This window comes from Cupressus sempervirens, chromosome 3, assembly GCF_028749045.1.
Source record: "Cupressus sempervirens isolate cs-2001-9-10 chromosome 3, ASM2874904v1, whole genome shotgun sequence".
NCBI classification, from domain to species: Eukaryota; Viridiplantae; Streptophyta; class Pinopsida; order Cupressales; family Cupressaceae; genus Cupressus; species Cupressus sempervirens.
In genome coordinates, this window is record NC_143120.1 from 86,891,724 (window position 1) to 86,919,077 (window position 27,354).

At 34.1% G+C, this 27,354-nt stretch overlaps 1 protein-coding gene across 1 annotated transcript; it reads right to left on the bottom strand.

The window, feature by feature from the left end:
• Nucleotides 1–19,143: 19,143 nt before the first annotated feature.
• On the bottom strand, nucleotides 19,144–19,590 carry LOC149564903 (uncharacterized). The gene has a single exon (XM_089816242.1). It carries the CDS (start codon nucleotides 19,588–19,590, stop codon nucleotides 19,144–19,146), a length of 447 nt encoding a protein of 148 aa, XP_089672368.1.
• Nucleotides 19,591–27,354: the final 7,764 nt, after the last annotated feature.

The following is a 27,354-nucleotide window of genomic DNA, read 5'->3' on the forward strand; positions in this document are numbered from 1 at the left end:
CCATTGCAAATATAATAGAGGAATTAAATTCTAACCTAAGAAACTTCAACAAGACCTATATTAGTCATGTGTATAGGGAGGCTAATTTGGCTACTAATTAGTTTGCCAATGAAGTAGTCACTAATAATACAAAGATGATGTGGTAAATCGATGACATCTTTCTGGCGGCAATAAATAACTTCCTATTGCAAGATTACATTCAGGGAAGTACCAAAAATATCCAAAATAAATGATGGAAAGACTTACAAGATTTCATGTAGCAGGGGGTGTTATTAAAAATCATGCAAAACTCTTTACTCATAATAGTGTGTACGTATGACACATTTTATGGGTTGTTTTGAATACTACCATTAATATTGGTATTTCCAAAAACATTTTAGAGTTTTGCAATTTGAAGAAGGTTGAGGTCTATAAGAAATTAGTGAGTAGGTGGGGGCTTTCAGTATTAGAGGATATTATGGTGGGAGAGAGAAATAGGAGGGAGCCATCGGGAGAGGTAGGGAATTGGAAGGAAAAACTGAAGGTTTGGCACAAACTAGTAGACGACAAGATTTCTCAATCCTTGGAGAAGCACCATGGTTTTGATGCAGGGATAACCAAGGTTATGGTGGACTTATAGAAAAATGAGAGAGTCAAAATTGATGGGGTCTCCCACCAAGTCAATGTGGAATTGATAGCCTAGGTTGCCAAAATCCCTCTGGAAGGGACCAATTTTTTTAGAGATAAGAAAATGTCAACAAACGCTGTCAAAGTTTTTGCGAAGGATGAAAAAGAGCTGAATAAACTCATCAAGGTGGAGACATACTATGATATGGAGTCAATCAAAAAGCTATGGAGGTATGTTCTCAAGATCATCATTGAGTATATTTCCCTGGACCCTAGATTTGACAAGATAAGAACACATCATTTTGTCTTGCTTAATCATTTTAGACATAAAATCTAAATTTATTTTCCTCTCTACCTTTTCACCTCCATGAGCAAGGGTATCGAGGGTTTCAAGAGAAAATCCACTGCTAATCCTACACTTCATGAGGGATTACTCCTCCTAGTTTATGAGTATCTAAAGGCTCAAACTAGGAGAAAATCCCTTGGAAGAGGAGTCCAAATCCAATATAGGTCTTGTTGAACTTTCTTTCTTCTATAGGGGATGCAGGTAGAGGGTTTCCTTTCTTCTTTGGATTAAAATCAGAGGAAGAGGAGTCCAAATCAGAAGAAGAAAGGAAACACTCTACCTGCATCCCCTACAGAAAAAGCCCGAGAGGTTTACCACTCATTCCCCCTAAGCCTGAGCCTCAAGAGGTGGAGGAGGATACTAAGGATGAAGAGGACACTGATTCAAAGGAAGAGGAGAAGGAAGAGCATAATGAGAAGGAGGAGAAGAAGGGGAGGGATAGTGAAAAGGAGGAGGAGGCTTTTGCCAATGTGTCAGGGAATCCTAAGAAGAGGAAAGATGAAGAGGCCTTTGACACTAAAGACCAGATTCCTGAGATTCTTGGCCCTAGCCCCACTTCTTCCCTGACTATAGACATTTTGGGAAAAGAGAGTGGGGAGGTGATAATGAAAAATAAGAGGTCTTGGAGGGATTTTAATTTGAATAAAGCCAAACTAGGAATTTTCAAGGAGCCTTTGAACATTCAAGTGATGGAGGATATTGATGGCAAAACCCATTATGATGATCTCATTGATCTTGGTCTAGTTGTGATTTCAGATAATGTTAGGGAAACAAAGCTTAACCTTTTGAACAATGCTACGAACAACATGATAGACAATTTTTGGTCTATCAAGTGGTTTTTCCATGAAATTGAAGAACTCAAGGGGAGAAAAATCTAGGAAGGTGACCCAAAAAAAGGCAATGACCAGGGGAATAATGAAGAGCATAGAAGTCATGATGGAAGCCAACTACATATCAACATCTAGGATCATAGGGCCAATTAGGAGGACAAAATCATAAAGGTTAAAAAAAGAGTCCAAAGGATATAGTTCTTCCACCAAAACCTAGCAAATTGAGTGATCGCCACCTTTAATACCCTGAATGAAAATATTAATAGCCTAGGTGAATCACTGATTAATGCTAGACTTGGTAGGAAATTTTTGGAGAAGGCCAACCTAGACAATGGGTAGGCTAAGGATTATCCGAAAGAGACTAGGGACCAAGTGGATCCTCAAAACCAGGACCAGGTGGATGCTCAAAACTAGGACTAGGAGCACACAGACAACAGGAAGACCATAGAAGCTATAGAATCCTTGCAGGTTCTTGATAAAGAGAATTTATAGTTAGGTTGTTGTTTATTTCCTAGTGTAGCTGGTTCTTTTTTGATCTAGTTTTACTGGTTTTTTGTTCCTAGCCATGGGCCAGTTTTACGGTTGGCTTTTGTTAAGCTACTTTGTTTGTGTTGGACTTTACTAAATAATTCTATTTTTGATATGCTATAATACTTTTAGGTTTTAGGACCCCTATAAAACCTATTTTACTTAATCAAAAACATTATTGGTTAGTAAATGTTTATGATGAAAAGATGCATATGGTTGCAAAACACAGCAATATATTGGATACAATGTCTTTAGATAGGGTTCATAATTGGAAACTACATAAGGGCATTTTTCTACTTGGACTCATTGGAACTAGCAAGACAATTCCTGCAAATGCCCTTACTATAGAACCATTATGTCCAAGGTAGATAGCTATGGTATCTCCTATTCTGTTTGACACTAAATCATCAAAATTGGGAACATAGGTATGATTTATTTACATGTAAGGGCTTCATTTAGTTTGGCTACAAAAATTTCTCCTACTGCTATAATCCTGGTAGGTCTGAAACTAAATTCTACTTCTTTTTTTGCATTCTCATTGTCTTGCCTATGCTATCACCAATGCACGAAGGGTTTTTGTTTCAACTTCTTTTTGCATTATACAATATTTCTATGATATTTGTCGCGTGATCTATACAATACCATTGATTAGGGGTGGATAGCTATTTTTCTTAAAGTATATTGCCCTATTAAATTGGCGTGATAACTTTTCTTGTTGTTTTGTAGTTGAAGCCTTTGCACCATTTAGCTCGTCAAATATGTCAAAATTGTAGTGACAAGATTTGTAAGATAGAAAAATTAGAGCTTCTTTTTGTCTATAATGACTATTCCTTCCAATCCACTAGCCATTCTACAAGTATGAGTGGAGAGAGGGAAACCAAGTCTTCCCTCAATGTAAATCTATATACAAGAGGCATAACGGTTAGAATCTATCTATTGTACCTTCAATTCATTTTTCTTAGGCACACTTGTGTAAAGATGTTAAATACTTCCTTGTAATTATAACATGTCATCTCATGAATCTTATAATCTTATATTATTCGATAAAGAAATTTGATTTCATAGGTGAGCATAGAGCTCTACTTTGAATTCTAGAATTGGTGTTGATCCATGCGAGCAGTGGGCTTCAATGAATGACTTGAGCTGATTTATGGCAGAGGAATTGATATGGATGTTGATCAGGTGCCACAACCTATGATGCCTAAGTCGTTATTGTTGATAAATGGTTGGATTGTAAATTTTGTAAATTATTTTGTAGTTGTTTTAAATGGTTATATTTATTACTTTCTCTTTATCTTTGTGCTTCAGTTCTTTTGATTCAATGTAGGAGTATGGAATATTTCCTAAACACTATGCACATATAATACCTCAATTTATTCTAAATATTTAATTTTGGTTAAATAATTATGTCTTGGAGTTGGTATATGATCTGATTTCTAGGATCTAGGACTATTATAGAGAATGTTAATCAATTACATAAAATTAATTTTAAAGCTTTAATAAATAAAAATTAACGTAATTGCAAATAAGAAAACACAAAATGAGATGATAGAAAGAGAGATAGAGACACAACACACTTGATTTCAAAGTTCGTCTGGGAAGGACTACGTCTCCGGGTCCAGCTCCAATAGGGGTTCCGATCCGATTAACTCCAATAAATCAATACAAGTGATTTGTGACAATTCCCTTCAAGTACGTGCAGCAAAATTCCTCCTATGTGCAGGAAAAATCACTAAGTCTCCACATAGACAAACTCTCTCTCACCATTTACATAGTTTCTCCCTTAATTTTCATACCTTCAAAAGACATCCTACCCCCCTTTTATACAAAATAATTTGCCTAAATTGGCTCAAAACCAATTAATTTAATAATAGGGAATAAAACAAAACACCCCCCTCAAAAATCTCCTTTGCCATTTTTACATTTTGGCATTTATACAATTTTGGTGGTTAAATAATTAACCAAATAACCTCAAAAGGCTATTTTAAGGTGGATATGGCATTTGGTTATAGGTTAAATAAAACATTTGCTATTAATATCTTAACCTGCCTAAGTGGCGTGTCGACACATGCTTGTTTTAGAATCCATGGGGTCGGGGTTTCAAACCCCATGGGCAACCACTTAAAAAGTCTTTGGCAGCATTTTAAGAGTTCAATAGCAATCTTGACAAATGGTTATTGGCAACGCCGTGTGGTCTAATGGTTGAGAACCAATTTTGTTTAGTAGTGTTCACAGGTTTGACCCTAGCCACCGACCTTCAAATTGGCATGCATGAATTTTTTCCATGTAGATGCCTTCCCACACCACGTCGATGATGCCATGTCAACCTATGAATGATTCATCAAATCAACTTTGCTAATTAATTCAGGTGCCACGTGGCTTCCTTGCCTACACGTGGCACCACCATTTTTTTGCCTTGAAATGCCATGTAAGTGACATGTGTCACCTTTGAATTCCACCATGTCACTATGCTGACATCATTGTACGGATCTGCCACATCATCATTCATTTTGCTCAACTAACTTTGACCACACATAACTTTTGCATACGGAGTCTAATTTTGACGAAACAAATGTTTTTGAAAAGCTCTCGACGAGACCTCTGATTTGGAACTAACTTTGACCAATTTTGGAAAGTTTGAAATTTCATCTTTTTAATGACCTCTACCCAAGGTTTGACCCAACTTTGACTGGCCATATCTCAAGCGTATGAACTCCTCTTTTGCCTGTTCAAATTGCGTTGGGTGCAAAATTTTGAGGACTTAAAACTTATGTCATTTATTAGAGTTTTGGAGATACTTCAATTTTTGGTGAAAATATCCATCGGATCAGTATATGGCGATACATATGTTTAGGGGGACATCAGAGGAACTCATAACTCGGTAAAAAAATTCCCTTTTCTTGAAGTCATTCTTGTTAAAATATTAAATGTAGATAGACATTTCCCCTAGAGCCAAATGCCCACCTACCACCTGACAGTCTATAGAATGGTCAGAAATGTTAATGCATGGTCGGTGAGGTTTTGAAATTGAAAAAGAGGGGGAAATTTTTTTGAAGAGAGACAAAAGGAATGTATCAGACTCTTTCAATCAGGTCAAAGTAAAGAGATCAGAGCAGAAGAGTTGCAGAGAAGAGAAGGAAGAGAAGGAAATTGTTCAAAAGGTCAAGTGAGTGTTCAAAGGATAGAAGAGTTGTAGTTTCATGTTGCATGTGTTGGATCTTATCTCATTCTATAATTTTTATTATTTTGACCTATGAAGCAGTGATTGCTCTAGGCATTGTTGTATGCAACCATTAGAGCTATAAGTTTAGAGTTTAAAGTTTGAAGTTTTACCAGTTTGAAGTTTTTAGGATTTTTTGGTTGAAGTCGAATGCTCCTATATTTTGTAATAATTTTATCATATTTGAACAAAAAGCAAGCAAGCAAGAAAGCTATTAAAATCTAGTGTTCTTCTTCTATTTATTGCATTTGAGAAGTTCATTGTTGAAAGCTTCATCCTTCAACTCTCTGCATTTTAATGGCAGTCTGTTATATTGCTCACTTGGTCTAGTCTTCACTGAGCTCACTCTTTATTATTATTGCCTAGTTCACTTAGCATCCTATATTATCAAGTTCCATCCTATAGTGGTGACCGAGCTCACTTGGCATACCCTTTCTGAGTTTCCCTTGTATGCCAAGTTTACTTGGCTTCCTCTTGTATCAAGTTCACTCGACATGTTACTACCTATCACTCGACATCCATTGGTGCCAAGAAAAATTGACACTTGGCACCTTCATGTGACAAGAAAATTTTTAGGGTTATGATTTATTTTCCACATGGTATTAGAGCTTTGAGGCCCCACATCCATAGTGAGTTAGGGCATTTGTTTTTTTGGGATATTTGACATGGCAAGAGATGCAAGAAAGATATGGCAATAGCCACCATCCTTTAATGGACAAAATTATCATACATGGGCAAAGAAGATGAAAACCATAATGGTTAAAAATGATTTGTGGGAGTTTGTGATTAATGGATTCAATGATGTGACAAACCCAACTTAGTATGTTGCCCTCAAAAATCCACAAAAGAATTAGTTGAAAGAGTCAAGGAGAAAGGATGCTAAGGCATTAAATTTGATTGAGCAGCAATGATAGAAACATTCTTTCCCAAGATTGTAGTAGAAAATTATGCAAAGGAAGGATGGGATATCCTTGAGATGAACTTAAAGGGGATTGATAAGGTCAAAGTATTGAAGATATAGATGATCAAAAGAGAGTTTGAGAACCTTCAAATGAAGGACAATGAACCTATTGCAAAGTTTAGCTCACGAATCTCCACTTTGATAAACCAACTCAAATCAAAAGGAGAAGACTATGATGAGCAGAGGATTCTAGAAAAGATATTGAGGAGCTTACCTTAGAAATATAAAAATCTTGTCATCACCATAGAGGATACCAAAGACCTCACCACGTTGACCATGGATGAGTTGATGGGAAATCTTCAAACCATGAGCATTGGATAAACAGATCAACAACTACTTCCCAAAAGAAGTCTTTTAAGACTCAAGAGAATTCAAGAGGTAGAGGAGAGGTAGAAATGACTCTAGCAGAGGCTCAAGAAGAAGAGATCATGGAAGGAATGGTCAAAGGAATGTTGGCATAGAAAGTTCAAGAAGAGCAAGCAACCAAGAGGGAGCAACCACCTCTCAAAAAAGCTCTAGAGGAGGTAAGAAGAATTACAACTCCAACAAGAGCAATGTTGAATGATACTACTATCATAAATATGGGCATTATGCAAGTGAATGCTAGAAGAAATAGGGCGATTAGTCAAAGTAGAATGCTAACGTGGCTGATGTGAACATGGGAAATGCAAACAATCCCACAACCTTCATCATGTATAACATCGATGGAGAAGGAATCCCTAAGGTATGGTACCTAGACATCGGTTGTAGCAACCACATGAGTGTTAATGAAGCTTATTCTCTTTCATTGATAGGACTTTTAAGTTTGAAATTAAGATGGGAAATAATGGAACCATTCCCATAGTGGGCAAAGGATCTATCATGGGCTGCACCAAGAAAGGTGAGAAGGAGATAGAGAATGTGTATTTTTCCCCTCATATGAAGCACAACTTAATGAGTTTTGGATAACTCATTCAAAATGGATACAATGTGTTGATGGAAAGTGACAACTTTATCATTCATGAGAAGGATGGGAGTAATAAATTACTTTCAACAGTCCAAATGACAAAGAACTAGATGTTCCCAATGAGGATAGAGACATCTTTCTCTTCTCAAGTAAATGTTGCACCTCCCAAACATGTGTGTACAATAGTACAGCAGCAATCAGCTCTTAGGAGCGTAATTGAACACCCCTCCAAGCTTTGGCATCTCAGGTATGGACATCTTTGCTTTGCTAGTTTACATTTTTTGTCTAAGAAAAGAATGGTAGATGGTTTGTGAAGCATTATAGATTCATATGACAAGTGTGAGGCTTGCATATTGGGTAAGCAACATAGGCTTCCCTTTAATTCTAGAAATCCTAAAAGGGCTTGAGCACCATTAGAATTGGTGCATTTTGATTTGGTAGGCCCTGTGCAAACTACTTCTATTGGGGAGAGTACATATTTTATGACATTCATAGATGATTTCAGTCGTAGGACATGGGTGTATTTTTTGAAGAACAAATCTGAAGCATTTGACAAATTTGTTGAATTTAAACACTTGGCTAAAAAAGAATGCAAACACTATGTTAAGGTCCTTAGATCACATAGAGGAGATGAGTATAACTCGAATATGTTTGTAAATTTTTGCAGGAAGAATGGCATCAAGAAAGAGCTAACAACCAATTATACTCCACAAAAAAATGGAGTGGCTGAGAGGAAGAACATGACCATTGTTGAAATAGAAAGAAGCATGATGAAAGAAAAAGGACTCCCAACTAAATATCGGGGAGAGGCTATAGCAACAACAGTATATTTGATTAATAGGTGTCCTACACAATCTATTCATGACAAGATTCCTCTTGAGCTATGGTAAAAAAAAATATGGATAGTTGAACACTTGAGAGTGTTTGTATGTGTAGCATATGCACATGTGCCTAAAGAAAAAAGGCAAAATATGGATGAAAAAAGTGTGAAGTGCATCTTTAGAGGATATAGCTCAAAATCAAAGTCTTAGAGATTGTATGATCCAATTAATAATAAGATCATCATTTCAAGAGATGTGGAGTTTCTTGAAAATCATTCATGGGATGGCTCAGTAGATGAATCCTCAAGCAGTTCAAGTAAGTGCCTACTATTGAAGAGGAAGAAGAAGACATGTGTGATTAGCAAGAAGATGGAGCAAAAAGCATGGATTACAGAAAAATGCAAAAAGGTAAGAAACCCTTAACATGCCAAGCAATAGCTCCAAGCACATCAAGACAACCTTGAGCTAGTATGCAAAATGGTAGTAGCAATAATACTAAAAATTTAGATACCACTCTTGCCCCTTATTACCAAGAAAGACTAAAATTCTAAGGGATATATAGCAAGATGAAAGGTATGATAAAGATTATAATGAGAGTGTAAATTTTGCATTATTTTCTCATTGTGATCCAATTTATTTTAAGGAAGCTATAAATGAGGAGAAATGGTGTAATGCCATGGATGAGGAGATAGATGCCATTGAAAGAAATGAGACATGGGAGTTAACTACTTTGCCTCCCAAGAAACAAGTAATTTGAGTGAAATGAGTATACAAGACCATGTGCAATACTGAAGGAAAAATAGATAGGCATATGGCATGTTTATGGTCAAGGGGTACAAGAAGCAGTATGACAGAGATTATGATGAGACATATGCCCTAGTTGCAAGAATGGAAAGTTTGTGTGCTATCATAGCAATTGCAACCCAACACAAATGGAAGGTATATCAAATGGATGTGAAGTCTACCTTCTTGAATGGTGTATTGAAGGAAGAAGTTTATGTGGAACAACCACCTTGTTATGAAGTTACAGGTGAAGAACACAAAGTGTATAGATTGAAAAGAGCTCTATATGGGCTCAAGTAAGCTCCAAGGGTATGGTATAGCAAGATTGATGCATATTTGATGAGCAGTCACTTTAGAAAAAGTGATGATGAGCCCTCTCTCTACATCAAAGTAGAAAATAGTAATGTGTTGATTGTTGTCTTGTATGTAGATGATTTAATCTTCACTAAAAAAGATAGTTTCCTAATTGGTGAGTTCAAAGAGGCCATGAAAAAAGAATTTGAAATGAAAAACCTAGGTCTTTTGAAGTATTTTCTAGGCATAGAAGTAAAACAAATGCATGATGGCATCTTCATCTCTCAAGAAAAATATGCAAGGCAGATTTTGGAGAGATTCAAAATGTAGAACAATAAAGTAGCCCCAACATCAATAGTAGTAGGTCTGAAGTTGAGCAAGGAAGATTATAGAAAAAGTGTGAATCCAACACTATACAAGAGCATGGTTGGAAGTTTGATGTATTTGACTGAAACTCAACTAGACATAATGTATGCAATAAGTTTTATTTTTAGATTTATGGAAACACCAAAGGATTCCCATTAGCAAGAGGGAAAGATGATCCTAAGTTATATGAATGGTACCAAGGGATTTGAGATTTTGTATACTGCAAAAAATAATTTCAAGTTGGTGGGTTATACAGATAGTGATTGGGCTAGAAGTTTAGATGATAGGAAGACCACTTTTAGATACATGTTCCATATGGGATTAGGTGCAATTTCATGGGCATCCAAGAAGCAACCTTTTGTTACCCAATCTACAGTAGAGGCTAAATACATAATAGAAAATGCAACAATATGTCAAGCTATTTGGTTAAGGAGGATCTTAATAGATTTGAATGAAAGGCAAGAGGATGGAACCATAATTTGTTGTGACAACATCTCCTCAATTGAATTATCCAAGAATCCAATCTTCCATAGGAGAAACAAACACATAGAGATCAAATATCACTTCAATAGAAAGTTGGTGGAGAATGGATATATTAAAATAGAATTTTGCAAGTTTGAGCAGCAGCTAGCAGACATATTTACTATGCCATTAGGCATTGGAACTTTTGCACACCTAAGAGAGTGTCTTGATGTAGTTGATTTGGATCAAGAATGATCCTTGCTTGTTTGGTTTAGGACAAAGGGGGAGTGTTGAAATATTAAATGCAGTTAGACATTTACCACTGGAGCCAAATGCCCACCTACCACCTGATGGCCTGCAGAATGGTCAAAAATATTAATGCATGTAGGTAAGTTTTCAAACTTGAAAAAGAGGGGGAAAACATTTTGAAGAGATACAAAAGGAATGTATCAGGCTCTTTCAATCAGATCAGAGTAAATAGATCAGAGTAGAAGACTTGTAGAGTAGAGAAGGAAGAGAAGGAAATTGATTAGTAGATCAAGACAATGTTTCGAAGATAGAAGCACTTCAATTTCACATTGCACATGTTGGATCTTATGTCATTCATTAAGTTCTTATTATTTTGACATGTGAAGAAGTGATTGCTCCAAGAATTTTTGTATGTAGCCATTAGAGCTATAAGTTTAAAGTTTTACTAGTTTGTTTTTAAGGTTTTCTATTTGAAGTCAAATGGTCTCAGATTTTCTAATAGTTTATCATATTTGAATAGAAAGAAAGCAAACAAGCAAGCATACTAAAATCTATTGTTCTTCTTCTATTTATTGCATTTGAGAAGTTCATTGTTGAAAGCTTCATCCTTCAGCTCTTTGCATTTTAATGACAGTCTGTTATATTGCTCACTTGATCTAGTCTTGACCGAGCTCACCCTTTACTATTATTGTTGAGTTCACTCAGCATCCTATATTACCAAGTTCCACCCTATAGTAGTGATCGAGCTCACTCAACATACTCTTGTTGAGTTGCCCTTGTGTGCTAAATTCACTTGGCACCCACTGCCTGTCACTCAGCATCCATTGGTGCTGAGCAAAATTTTAGGGTTGCAATTTATTTTTCATAATTCTTATATGTTTTTATTCGAAATACCACTTTAGAGGCAAATTTTTTGCATTATTTTGAGATTAGTTGTTATATTAAGACTACATTTTCATCAATTTGGTCGACGACTTTCTGCTCTCAACAAAATTTTTTAGCCATGGAGATTACAAAATTGGATTAATTAACTCTACTAAGCTCATACAGTCTAGTTGGGAAAATTTTGTGATTTTTTTTTAAGCTACTTGAAATTAACATCTATATTACCATTTTTCACCATCATTGATGGGCTAAGATAAACATATAATTAAGGCAAAAAAATCACTCTTTAGAGAAGAGTTAATGTTCCTTACCTTTGTGAAAATAGTAATTTGCAAAATTAGAAAAGTTTGTATGTTGATTTTCTTTAGAATTTATTTTCTGTATCTTTTATTAAAAAAGGGACAGAAAAAAATCAAGCCCACTATAAATTTGTTAGACAATTAGGTTTTCCACATAATTTCATTTATTTTATTTTACCTATGATAGGACCAATTTTTTGAGTAGGGAGAAAAAAATCTTATGAGTGAGTGAGAAGCCTAATTAATTTAGACTAATTCACTCTCTTGATCAGATGTCACAATACCACTGAGGTACTTGAGGCCGGCTATAAACTATAAACAAAGTACAGTAACAATTGTTACCTTTTCAACATTAGTTGATTGGGTTGGAGCATTACAGTAAAAATTGTTAGCTTGTCTAATCAACATTTGTCTTGAAGGATACAACAATTATTGTTGAAATAAAACTGTTACCTTTTCAACATTAGTTGATTGGGTTGAAGCATTACAGTAAAAATTGTTGGCTTGTCTAATCAACATTTGTGTTGTGGCATAGACTGACTATGAGGAGATTTACTCTTGCACTATTGTATTTGTCCTCTATTCTACATTTTTGAGTCAAAACAAGTTAAAAATGAGTGAGACATTGAGCTTTAAAACAATCTATGATTTATCAAATGTTCAGTGATTTTATGATCTTAATGTCTTGAGCTCATCTGTAGTTTTTTCTAGCACTTTGAATTTTCACAATCTCACTCTTGAGTCGAGAGTTTTGATGGGTTAATGAGAGCCTCCAAAATATGTCTTTACAATCAAAACATTAACCTCTCTAAACAAAAAGAGGTTGGGTGGGAAATCTGAAAAGTGTGCTTCTAGACAAAATTTTAAAATCTTAAAAAGGAAAGGTTAGTTAAGAAACTTCAAATGCATATAATGAAGTGAAATCTTAACTTCTTTGCCAGCTTAAAAGGTTAAAAGTGAAGAGGTTAACCTCTATAAAAGTTAGTTATTTCTAGGAACTTATACCAAATATAACAAGAGCTCCATGGCAGCCAAGTTCCTACCAAAGATAGAAGATGGTGGGATTAAGCCTGTCTTATGGTTAAGTGTCTATGTGGTTTTTGAAATTCCAATCTTGCTGAACCGTGTGATTAAAGTATGAAGTGAAGCGGGATAGTGTGTTTAAAGAATTTTTATTGAAATATATGGAACAAGCGACTTCAATCCTTATAAAGCTTGTGATACCGACTAGTTTAAAATCAGATGAGCTAAAACAAGGATGAAAGCATTTGGTAGTTTAAAATATTAGAAAAGTTGCATTTTTGTAACATCCAAAACTGGAAGAGAAATTTTTCCAACCTCGTCACTTATTTTGTGCTGAGGTAGCTAATAATTCATGCCTTCACTTGACTGGGAATGCTGGAAACAGTCGACTCTCTGCACAGCTGGATTGAGCCCCGAATAGGAAAGTTGCAAACATTATTCAGTGAATAACTGATAAGATGAGCATGCAATATAGAATAAATCAACTATTCAACGTTAACAATAATATTGGGTAGGCACTTACTTATTTTCTTGAGCCGTGGAGGAAAACATCAACAAGGAGAAACGCAGAAAACCATATTTGTGTACAACTATAGATAAACTTCCTAAAAATTTCTGAGAGACATAATGTTAAACACTTAGGTAGGAATTAGATTCAATAACAATACAGCCACTCGACAATCTCTACCGCCCACTATAGTCCATTCCTGAAAATTCTCCTTTGAAGAGAAAAGCTGCTTTAAATTTTGGCTACAGATAATGTTATTAGTTTTATGGGTTTCAAACTTCAATGTGAAGCATGGGTGGCGTAGAGCCTATAAATTGTTTGCATATATTTTTATGGTAGCACTATGATGGCCATGAGTAAGCATTCATTAATATTGACCTTTTCTCTGATGCATATTGGTAGTTTGCATTTAGACCCACAAAAATGTTAAAGTCCCTCAAATGATGCTGTAACCGATGTGCATAGCTTGTTCCGAAGCTTCGATGGACATCATCATGGTGGCAAAGACCTTAATAGTTTGCAAAGCATATTAAAGATTCTTATCAAATCTGTTTCAAGATGTTTAGTATGAAGATTAATGCCAAGATTGACGCTGTTCGGAAATGGCAAACTCCAGTTCTACCGCTGATCTTTCAGCTCATAACAGTTAACATAAAAAGTCTTATTATATTGCATGGTTATCGTATTATATTGCATGGTTATTGGCAGTTTTTTAAGAAGTTTATCAGTAGTCATATAAATTTCTAAATTTGATGCTTAATAATGCATGGAATCATGCTGAAGCTCCTGTATAGAACTCGAGTTTAAGAAGTAGTTTTAATTAGTTCTTTTCTAAATAAATATACCGTCAGTGGTATTAAATATGATCAGTTCTGGAAAATCTGTGTAATCTATAATAAAAAAGTTATTTATTTGATTCTGTTCAAAAAACAGAGCGTACTCTGTTTCTTCATTATTGAAGGCTTGTTTATTTTGTTTGTTTATCATCTTTGCTGTTATAGATCAGATTTTGTAGGAGTTTATATTCTACATTTGGTATCAGAGCTGAAGGTGTTTGGAAGATAGCAGCATGGCAAACAATTTGCAAATCCCAGAATTTGATGGAGTTGATTACCAATATTGGTCAATCAAGATGAAGACTTTTTTGATTGGAAAAGATTTTTGGGAGATCGTTGAATCTGGATATGAAGAGCCTGCAGATTGGAATACTCTCCAACTTAATGACAGGACATTGAAGAAAGAAGCTGAGAAGAAGAATGGAATGGCATTGTTTCACATTCAGATGGCTCTTGATAAGAGCTTGTTTCCTTGAATTGCTGATGCACAGACAACAAAAGAGGCCTGGAAGACTCTAAAAAATGCTTACCATGGCAATGATCAGATCAAGGTTGTGAAGCTACAAACCTTGAAAAGAGAATATGAGAACTTGAAGATGAAGGAGACAGAGAGTGTGGGAGATTTCTGTGTGAGAGTGAAAGATGTGACTCATAAAATGGCCACTTTGGGTGAATCTATTGCTCAAGAGCAAATAATACAAAAGGTATTGAGATCTCTAACCCCAAGATGGAATATTGTAGTAATTGCCATAGAAGAAAGGAAAAATTTAGCTACCATGGAGTATGATGAATTGGTTGGATCTCTTATATCACATGAGGATAGAATAAGGGACACATCTATCAGTGTTAATGAGAAGGCTTTTGCTTCCCAATTGCAAATTTCAAAGAACGATGGTGCTAGCAGCAGTAGTAACAACAACAAAGGCTCGGGAAGGGGCCAAAATCAAAAATTTTCAAGAGGATCTAGAGGAAGAGGAGGTGCTCAAGGAGGAAGAGGTAGAGGCAGATTTGATAAAAGGAACATCCAATGCTATCATTGCAATAAATATGGACATTTTGAGAGAGAGTGTAGACTGGAATCAGGTAACAATAGTGCAAATTATGCCCAACAAGATGAGGATCCTTCCTTGGGTAATTTATTTTTGTGTTATGGGAAAGGTGAAAGTACTGTGAATGATGTTTGGTATTTGGATTCTGGATGCTCTAACCATATGTCTGGCAACAGAGAAATATTTTCAAAGCTTGATGATAGTTAGAGATCCAATATTACCCTTGGTAATAACAATACTGTGGATGTTGCGGCCAAAGGAGCCATGGATGTTCAGACAAAGGAAGGTATGAAAAGTGTTCAAGATATTTATTATACTCCCAAGTTAAAGCATAATTTATTGAGTGTTGGGCAGTTATGTGAGAAGAATTATAGAGTGGTATTTGAGAACATGCACTGTACTATCTATGATAAGAATAAAAAAAATAAAGTGATTACAGTTGTTCCTATGACAAAGAATAGGATTTTTCCTTTGAAGTTTGGTCAAAATGATAATCAACTTGTCAATATGGCTTATGAGGATAAAAGTTGGTTGTGGCATCTCAGGTATGGCCATATTTCAATAGTTTGAAGAATCTAACATCAAATGCATTAGTTCTTGGATTGCCTAAGGTTGAAGAGCATAAACAGATTTGTGAAGGGTGTGCAAAAGGGAAACAATCAAGGTAATCATTTCCAAAAGGCAATGCATGGCGGGCCCAATACCCACTTCAACTTATTCATTCAGATATTTGTGGTCCAATGCAAACACAAAGTTTGGGTAAGTTGTCATATTTCATTACTTTTATTGATGATTACTCACGCATGTGTTGGGTATATTTTTTGAAGACTAAAGATGAAGCCTTTGATACATTCAAGAAGTTTAAAGCTCATGTAGAGAATGAGAAAGGGAACACAATAAGATGTTTGAGAACAGATCGAGGAGGAGAATTTTGCTCAAACAATTTTCAAAAATTTTGTGAGATGAATGGCATCAAAAGACAACTCACAACTGCATACACACCCCAACAGAATGGAGTGGCTGAAAAGAAGAATCGTACAGTGGTAGAAATGGCAAGGAGCATGTTACAAACCAAGGGTTTGAACAATTCTTATTGGGCTGATTCAGTTGCTACAGTCATATATATTCTCAACAGGAGTCCTACAAGTGCCCTCCACAAGATGACTCCATATGAAGCATGGTATGAGAAAAAGCCTAATGTAAATCATTTTAAAAAATTTGGTTGTTTGGCTTATGTTCACATCCCTAATCAGAATAGGCAAAAGCTAGATGCTAAACGTGAATCATGTATTTTTGTGGGCTATAGTGAAGAAAGCAAAGCTTATAGATTATTCAATCCTATTACTAATAAGATTGTTGTTTCAAGAGATGTGATTTTTGATGGAGGGGGAGTTTATGGTCATCAAAAACAACATATTGGAAAGCCAAAATCAGTTTTGGATGATGATGATATTGCTGATAATGATAATGAGCAGCCAGCTAATGATTCTATTTCAAGATCACCAAGCCCACCAAGAAACCCCTCACCAATACCAAGAGCAAGTCCATCCTCTAGTCCTCCAAGGAAGGTAAGAAGATTGAGTGATATTTATGAGAGGTGTCAAAATCAAGCACATGAAGAAGATTCAATAGGTGAGACAGTAAATTTTGCATTACTTGCTAAAGCTGATTCTGAGCCATCATGTTTTGAAGATGCATGTGCTAATAAGGTTTGGATCCAAGAAATGAATGAAGAGATGGATTCCATTGACAGGAATGAAACATGGGAGCTTGTAGATCTTCCATGTAAGAAGAAGAAGATTGGCACAAAATGGGTCTATAAGACCAAGTATAATAGTGATGGGAGTGTTGAAAGACATAAGGCAAGATTGGTTGCTAAAGGTTTCAGTCAAAGGTATGGCATTGATTATGAAGAAACTTTTGCACCAGTAGCAAGACAAGAAACTATTAGGATGCTAATCTCTCTTGCAGCTCAAAAGGAATGGAGTATTCATCACATGGATGTGAAAAGTGTTTTCTTGAATGGGTACTTAGAAGAAGAGGTATATGTGGGACAGTCACAAGGTTTTGAGATTCAAGGCAAAGAAGATTATATCTACAAGTTGAAGAAGGCTTTGTATGGCCTCAAGCAAGCACCACGTGCATGGTATGCAAAAATTGATGGATATTTTCAGCAGAATGGCTTTCAAAGAAGTAAGAGTGAACCTGCCCTTTACTACAAACAAGAAGGTAATGATATTCTCATTGTGAGTTTTTATGTTGATGATTTGTTATATATGGGTAGTAGTTCAAAGATGAAAGATGAATTTAAAGTTGCTATGATGAATGAGTTTGAGATGAAAGATTTAGGTCTCATGAAGTACTTTCTTGGCATGGAGGTTTATCAAGGTAAAGATGAAATTTTTATTTGTCAAGAAAAGTATGCAAAAGATATGTTGAAATTTTTTGATATGGTTGATTGTAAACCTCTTTCCGCTCCAATTGCTCATGGAGTTACATTATGTAGAGATGATGGTGCTAAAATTGTTGATGAGACATTATACAGAAGCATTGTGGGGAGTTTGATGTTTTTAACTCACACAAGGCCTGATATTGCTTATTCAGTTTCATTGGTTTCAAGGTATATGACAAATCCTTCAGAGGAACATATGAAGGCAGCCAAGAGAATTTTGAGGTATGTGAAAAGCATGGTAGATTTTGGCATTCACTATTCTTCTAATAAGTTTGAGCTTGTTGGCTTTAGTGATTCAGATTGGGGAGGTTGTTTGGATGACCGAAAATCTACATCTGGTAATTGTTTTTCTTTGGGTTCTGGTTTAATTACATGGAGTTCAAAGAAGCAAAGTATGGTTGCTCTTTCTTCTACAGAAGCGGAATATGTTGCGGTCACTTCAGCTGGCACACAAGCTTTATGGCTTAGAAAGCTTCTTGAAGAAATTGGAGAGATACAGGTTCAACCTACTATGATTTTTTGTGACAACATAAGTGCCATTAAATTGGCCAAGAATCCAGTTCATCACAGCAGGACCAAACACTTTGATCTTAAACAACATTTTATTAGAGATTTGGTACAAAATAAAGCGGTTGAGTTGAAGTACATCAGCACAAAGGAGCAAATTGCAGACATCTTCACAAAGGCAGTTACAAAAGATCAATTTTTGGTACTCAAAGATCGAATTGTTAGTCCTCTCAGCATCAAGGGGGAGTATGAAGATTAATGCCAAGATTGACGCTGTTCGGAAATGGCAAACTCCAGTTCCACCGCTGATCTTTCAGCTCATAACAGTTAACATAAAAAGTCTTATTATATTGCATGGTTATCGACAATTTTTTAAGAAGTTTATCAGTAGTCATATAAATTTCTAAATTTGATGCTTAATAATGCATGGAATCATGTTGAAGCTCCTGTATAGAACTCGAGTTTAAGAAGTAGTTTTAATTAGTTCTTTTCTAAATAAATATACCATTAGTGGTATTAAATATGATCAGTTCTGGAAAATCTGTGTAATCTGTAATAAAAAGTTATTCATTTGATTCTGTTCAAAAAAAGAGCGTACTCTGTTTCTTCATTATTGAAGGCTTGTTTATTTTGTTTGTTTATCATCTCTGCTGTTATAGATCAGATTTTGCAGGAGTTTATTTTCTACATAGTAGCGTCCCCTGAGTAGAGAACATGCTACCAATACAAGATTATATCAGTTGATATCCGGGTTGTAATTTATATCGATTGGGATGTATGGAAATAGAGGAATTCTCTGATATTATACTCCGAAATGTTATGTAGCTGTCGGCGCTATTTGGAGTAGATGAAGTCTTTTGCTTGATTTAGTTATCTGCCGTTTTGATTCCATTCTTCTCGATAGTGATTTCTCTGTTTCTTTTCATGAATGCCCATTAGCTATCTGATTCAATTATCAAAATATTAAGGAACATAGCCATGTAAAACATATCCATCTTTTATCACAGTAACAAAACTTGTTTATCTAGAAATAACTAAGAACGTCACAGAAGAACATTGTAACAACTCAATTCCACACTCTAAACACTATCACCTAAATGCATTTGGCAATGCTTTTAGTGCAGGTGATAGATTAGCGTTCTGAGTTATCAAAAAGGAGCCCAATCATCATCTTATTTAGTGCTGACAGTATCGTTTTCATCTTTGCAATCATGATATATTTGAAAGGGCGCAGCTGTGATTGTAATAGGGCTAGCTGCTTCAAGAAAGCTATCATTGCAAACCAGTCCCGCCATTACCTTCCCTTGAGAATCATTCATACATATTATGAAACTAGAAGTCGAATCAGAACAAAACCCACAGAGCCCTTTAATCTGAAACGTTCCACATAACGGTTGATATGATAATGATTCAATCTCAGTGGATTGGCAGATGCTCACCCTGGCTACTATCCCCTCAGCTTTGTAAATGTTCAACAGACATTGATATCTCTTGCAGAAATCCTTCAAAGCTTTATGGACGTCACAACCAGCACCAACTTTAAGAAATTGAGGCTCCAACATATGCTCGTATGTGTTACTAGCAAATTGGGGTTCCCCCATGATGAGATTATCCTCCATTTCTGACAAACAAAAGAGCGTTAGTAGCAAGGAAATCATTATCAATTCATGCAAAACAGAATTTGTAGAGTAATTTCATTTGAACTATGGATGGAACTTTTCTTAGTCATGAATAACAGATTGTTGTACTTTAAGCAGGATAGATGAAAATTTTGAATGTTACCTTTAACTAGAACACACTTGCAATCAAGTAACTAGACAACAAATGCACTTAAATTTTTTTTGTTAAGGTATAATCTGCAGTTTGCATGAATGGGTTTCTTGCATTAAAGATGGGCTACGTGAACAACGTGACTACAATTCTAGAATTCATCGAAGAGGCCAACAAAGTCAAGATTTAGGAAAATCTTGTAACGTTTAAAGGACAAATTGAATTATAAACTGATACTTCGGAGATATAAATCCATTCGGAGAACTAAATTTGTCTTCAACTACGCATCTCCATTTATTTAACTCAATTAGTGCTTTGATATGTCTGTTTTGCTTCGTAAATATAAGCCTGTGGCACATATTTTCCCATGCACACATTTTTATTTGACTTTATGGAGTATAGATTGAATATATGCGTCGAGTAGTTTGGTCCATAAACAGCCCTATTTCCAATGGCATTATCTTAAGGAGTCTTTTCAAAAAATTATGCCATGATATTCATTCCAATGGTGCAATTACCAGCATCAATATAAATAAGAATTTTCCTTCCAATAAAGAATTTACACTATATAATCAATAAGAACCAAAATTAACTTTTCTTAATATTCAATGCTCTTAACCAAACAAAATGTATAGATATAAACATAATTAACTTCATCTAAGTAGTAGTGGCTATGAGATCTATGAAAATTAATAATTTTTAAGTAATTCAAAGTAAATGTACTTAAAGGTTTTGAAATATTCTATCTTTTCTATTATTATACTAACTCCAAACTCTTGACCTGTAATGTTTGATATTCAATTTCTATTTATATGTATGGTCTTTCTTTCGAGATTATTTCCATATATTGCACACAAACTCTATTTGTTTACATATCTACAAATGATTTAAACCTCGTGAGGCAAGGTGAAAAAGCTGACCTCAATAAAAATTAAAAATTAAAACTTTTAATACTATTAACTAATGATCATTTAGTATCTAATTGATTCGACAGATTGTTTATTAGTCATTTTTCATTTATTACATTTATAGTAATACCTATTTAATAATATATTTTGATTAAATCAAAGAATATTTTATTATATAATCAATTAATCATATTTCTTATTTTCATTTATGAACTTAATTTGCATCTATCAAAATCATTCTTCAAATTAACAACTTCCCCACTAAAAAGTCTATTTTTAATAACTAATTCTTCTCAATAAATAATTATTATAAAAGTATTGAGAAATCTATTTATAAATTAGATAATCCATATTTATTTTCTTAAAAATCAACTCTATGTTTGAGGATTTTTTTTCATTTTTTAACAAATATAACTATTACAAGCTAGAGTTGCCATTGCACCAAAAGATCGACCTATTAATGTCCAATACAACCACTAGACTTATAGAATACATAGGAGGTGGTTAAGCCATGTCATGAATTCCGAAGGAGAAAGTTGGCAGTTAGCTCAACAATTCTCCCCTCAGCATTACCTGAGAGGGATTGAACCTATAACCAAGCACTGATACCACTTGTTACAAGCTAGAGTTTTCGTTGCACCCAAAGATCGACCTATTAATGTCCAATACAACCACTAGACTTATAGAATACATAGGAGGCAGTTAAGCCATCTCATGAATAGGGGAAGTTGGTAGTTAGTTCAACAATTCCCCCCTTAGCATTAATCGAGGGGGTTCAAACTTATAACCAAGCACTGATACCATTTGTTACAAGCTAGAGTTGTCATTGCACCTAAAGATCGACCTATTAATGCTTGATACAACCACTAGACTTATAGAATACATAGGAGGTAGTTAATTCATGTCACGAATCCCAAAGGGGAAAGCTACCAGTTAGTCCACCAATAACTTCATCTTCAAATAAAATTTCATTCATTGATCAAATTTTTGATACAAAATTTTGATCACGCTTCAAGAGGTATCTTATCATAGAGTACCTTTGTAGGAATTCTATTTATCAAGTAAACCGTTGTTGCAACAACCTCTCCCCAATATTCAGTTGGGAGACCTTTTGCTTCCAACATACTTCTTTATATCTCAATGATAGTTTTATTCTTTCTTTCAACCAGTCGATTTTGTTGTGGAGTATAACCTGCTATTAGCTCCTTCCTTACACCATTTTTCCTAAAAAATTTCACAAAAATATTGGAGGTATATTCTCCTCCTCTATCCAACCTTAGGACTTTAATGCAATGTCCAATTTCTTTTTGAGCCTGGGTTTTAAACTCCAAAAACTTATCAAAAGCTTTAGGTTTATTTTTTACAAAATACACCTATGTTCTATGGCTAAAATTACCAATAAATGTCATAAAATAAGTACTTCCTCCTATGGAAGTAACTTGCATAGGGCCTAGCAAATTAATATGCACCAAATCTAATGGTGTTTTATCCCTTGTTGAATTACTAGAAAAGGGGAAGCCTATGTTGCTTACCCAAAATGCAAGCCTCACACTTGCTACTAGATTCTACAACTCCTAGAAAACCATCCACTATTCATTTCTTTGATAATAAGTTCAAACTGTAGAACAAGATTTAGTATGCAAAGAACATTAAAAAATAAAGTAAACATTCACAAACCAAAAACTAAATCCACATATATGCTTAGACAAAGAAAGCAAACAAGAAGTTCAAACCTCACAAGATAAAACACTCCATGCTTTCTTGATTCTATAGATGTGTCCTTTTGCTGTGGATGTATGCTCAAGATGCTCAAAAGCTTGCTTCAATGAAAATGGGTAACGGCAAATTGGTAGCTTTGTGAGCTCTCAATTTGGCATTATAAGGGTAAGATTGATGGCTTTGGTTCTCAAAATAGCATGGTAACTTTAGCTCAAAGATTGTTGATGAAATGGCTTGGGATGGGATTCAATTTATAGGCTAAGGGGTAGAGGGATGGAGGGCTTAGATGCAAGGATGGATGAAGGCTTAAGGAGGGCTAGGATGCACTCAAAGGAGAGCACATGGATTGTGCTTGTTTAGCACCAATGGGAAGGTGACACTTGTCACAAGGAGGATGAGTGTGAGAGGATAGGGTAAAGGGTTGGTTAAAGGCATGATGAGTGGGGTTGAGTATGTAAGAGGGATGTAAGAGGAATGAGTGTGGAAGAGGGAATAGTGTGGAAGATGGGTGTAAGAGTCATGAGTGGGCTTGTAAGAGTCTTTTATGTTTTGTAAGAGCACTCATGACTTAGTGGTTGGGCTTTTTTGAGGGGAGACTTTGGTTTGGATTAGGAAAGTCTTAAACTTGTTTAAGGAATGTGACAACATTAGGGGGTGGATTAGGCTTGGGTTTAGGATTAGATTAGGGATGTTAGAGATGTGCAAGTGGATGGCATTAATGAGGGTGGGTGAGTTAGTGGCTAAGCTTGGTTAGTATGGGTGGATGGGGTGGATTAGGCTAAATGGAGGATTAGAGATAGGTTAGGGGTTTTTGAATTTGAGGATTTCATTTATCAAATAGATTTATTTAATAAATGGGGATTTTTGGAATTAGATAGGAGAAAATGATTTAATTGATAAATAATAGATTATTTGATTTATCAATTAGGACTATAGATGATTAATTAAATTAATCAACTAGGGGATGCCAAAGGATTAATTAAATAGAAATTTAATTAATAATGCCTTTTTAGATAACTAAATAGGATTACTAAAATAGTGTAATCAAATTTAGGTGTCTACACAAACCATCATAGGTAAGACGTCCATACCTTAAATGCCATAACTTGGAGGGGTCTTCAATCATCCTTTTCAAAGTTGATTGATGTTGTATTGTTAATTATACTTTTTGGGTTGTGTAGCAATAGATTGAGAGCTGAGACATGTTTTAATATTGAATGAAAACATCTAATTTTTTATCATTTGGACTACTACAACTTTATTTCTCCCATCTTTTTCATGATGACACACTTCTCATTTTCTAACAACACTTTTTATCCATTTTGAATGGGCTATCCAACACTCACTAGATTGTGCTTAATACTAGGGACAAAATAAACATTTTGAATTTCTTTGTTCTCTCCTTGCTTGGTATCGATCATTATAGATCCTTTGCCCATAATGGGGACAATTCCATTATTCCCCATCATTGAAATTAAAAAAACCTTCATTACCACTCATGTGGTTACTACAACCATTATTGAAATACCAAACCTCAGGGTTGCCTTCTTCACTAGTACTACACATGATTAAGGTTGTTTTATTATTTCTTTCTCCAACATTTACATAAGCAACATTAACATGTTGTGGCTGGTCATTTTATTTCTTTCATCATTCATTTGCATAATGCCAAAGCTTATAGAAATAATAATATTCAACATTTCTCTAGAGTTGTTATTTCTTCTTCCTCCTCAGGGGCTATTTTGAGAGATACTTGCTAAGCTTTCTCATCCATAATTTCTTGGACCAGAGCTACCATGTCCTCTTCCTCTAGAACCATGTTCAGAGTTATTTTTTCCTCTCTACCTATCTCTTGTATTGGCTTGAGCTCAAAAAGCTAGTTCTTGAGAGGAATTTATAGACGTATTAATGTGATGCTCATGAGTATGGAATGATCCCATCAACTCATCAACAATCAACTTAGACAAGTCTTTTGACTCTTCAATAGTAGTCAAAAGTGTATCAATTTTTTAAGGTAAACTCCTCAACATTTTTTCAACAACTCTTTGATCTTCAATCTCTTCTCTGTTAGCTTTTAATTGGTTTATCAATGTGGAGATTCTAATGCTGAACTCTAAAAAAAAATTCATTCTCTTTTAGAAGAAGAGATTCCAACTCTCTTCGAGTCATCTACAACTTCACAACTAAACTTGATCAATTCCTTTAAATGTAGTCTCAAGAAAATCCCAAACTTCTTTCAAATAACTATTGCTGCAATTCTTGGAAATAAAGACCCTATCAAGGCTGCTTCAATTAGGCTCATTGCCTTGACATCTTTCCTTTTTGTCTCTCTTAGTTGAGTCTTCTAATTGTTTGTGAGGGCAATGAACAAAGAAGAGTCTATAATTCACAAGATCCCATAAGTCATTTTCTATCAAGATGGTCTTCATTTTTCTTGGTCAAACATAATAGTTATGTCCATTACAAAATGATGCTTGCTTTCAAACTTTTCTCTCATCTCTAGCCATGTCTCCTACATAATAACTTCAAAATACCCAATGAACATGAATGTCAAAACTTACAATGTTTAAGGGCTCAATAGCTTTGATACCATGTGGAGATTTTAGAAGCAAAAACTAAACAACAAATATAAAAATATTGCTTCCAAAACCAAATTATATTTTTACCCAAATAGGGTAGTGCAGTGGATTTACAAAGATGGTTGTCTATATCTAACCACACAATGGAATCAAATGGAGATAATAGATATGAGATGGAGTATTATATTGTTTTCTATTAAATAATTGAAACAAACAAATTAGATTCAAAATCAATTTCTACACTACTATAAGAAAAAAACATGTACATCAATACATGACTGGAATCAAAAATCTTATACACATCGAGAAATCACTACTCTACAGAGCACTTACAAGAACATATTTAATCTGAAACCTCTCTGCTAAAAAATACTACACAAAAATGACTATTTGATGCATTTATCCTCTATTGCAAGCTCTTTTCTAAGCTTTGTACTTGATTACATATTCATACATCAAACTGAAAAATAGTCTCCATTAATTATAGAACTAGAAACTTAATAGTTAAGCTAAGTGAGAAGCTTCAAAATCTTCACCACTAAATTTTGGGAAAGAAAAGGGATTAGATTTCTAAACAATCATAAATATTGTCTTCCTGACAACCTTGACTTGCTCAAGCTCCTCAAGCATCTAGAAAGTAAATAAGCTGCTCAAGAAAGCCTCTCACGGATCTAAGCAAAATCTGATTTGATAAAATTAGTTAATTCTAACAAATGTGAAGACTATAACAATTATAAATCTACATATTATATCATCCTAGACTTTTAATGATAGTGAGGTATTATGTATGATATTTTGTATTTGAAAAATATTTTGAAATTTAGACACACTATTAAATTTAAAGTCAGAAGTTTATATAAGACATTAGTTGGGTAAGCAATGTATATTAACTTGATTTGTAATGCCTACCCCTACTTGACTTTTCTAATTTGTTTTGACTAGATTCTTTTAGGCCTATTCTATTATTATGCTTTTTTATGATTAGTAGTGTTGGATTGCTGAAATTGATTAGTTGTATTTCATATTCAGTTTATATATATATGCTGAGGTACTTAGTGCTAGTTATTTTAATTACTGAATGATGTTAGTTAGATGAATAATTTTTATGTGATTTCTAGCGATACTTACCCCATACTTGCATGTGTATGGTGTGCGTGTATGTTTTCTTTATGTTTGATGTTTATGATGTGGTTGAGGAAGGGAGTCATAGTCAACTACTAGTTGAGATCTACATGATGAACCACTTGCTGCCATTGCTTGTTTAGTTTAGAATATTGTGTTTGTACATGTGTGGATTTTGTACAGATTGTAGGTACTGGGTATTGACTTCCCTGAATTGCCAAGATGAGAGTACCCTATCGTAGCATTTCAATGATATAAGTGGGGAGATAACTCTTGAGTACAAATCCTAAACCCTAAGCCAATTGTGTTAGAAAATAGGACAAGCATCTGAGTTAGTTTACCCATCTAATTTGGTCAAGTGACGTAAATTCGTGATTTTTAACTTGGAGTTTGATTATGTTCTTTGCCTTCAGTTGAGTTGTCATTTTTGGTTTTGTGGGTATGTGGTGATTTTATGTTATAATTGAATCAAATTAAAAGATAGTTTAATAGAAATTTTGTCAAGAAATTTGATATTTAATTATATTTAATTAATTGAGAAATTAATTAAATAAAAGAATTAAATTTAAAGATTTTATTAAAGTTCTATTTTTGACATATTTATATTTATTTTATTTAATGATAATTATTTAGGAGTTTTATTTTAGTAGTAAACTTTAAATAATGTTATTAATTAAGTTAATAAATATATTATTAAAAATATCTTGTGAATTACTTAAACAAATGAATAAAATTTAAACATAAAGTTATACTTCTAATTTTTCCATATTTATAATTATTTAATTTACTAATAATTTATTTAAGAGTTTTATTTTAATTAATAAACTCTAAATAATATTATTAGTTAAATTAATAAATACGATATTAAAAACATCTTATGATTAATTAAAGCAAGAAAGAAAATTAATTTAATAAAGATATTTTAATTTAAATTGCTTAAAGTTGTTGCATAAAAGTTGTATATAAAAAATTCAATATTTAATTATATTTAATTAATTGAAAAGTTAATTAAATAAATGAATTAAATTTAAAATATTAAATTAAAGTTATAATTTTAACATATTTATATTTGTTTAATTTAATAATTACTATTTAAGAGTTTTATTTTAATAATAAACTCTAAATAATAATTAATCTAGGGTTCGATCGTTTACCGATCAAAAGAAAAATAAAAATTATTAGTTGAGTAATAAATATTATTTGATTAAAAAGAAAATATTAAAATATGTGAATATTTGCTTAATTAAATCCTAATTAAATTTGTGCTTTAAATAAAAAGTCTAAA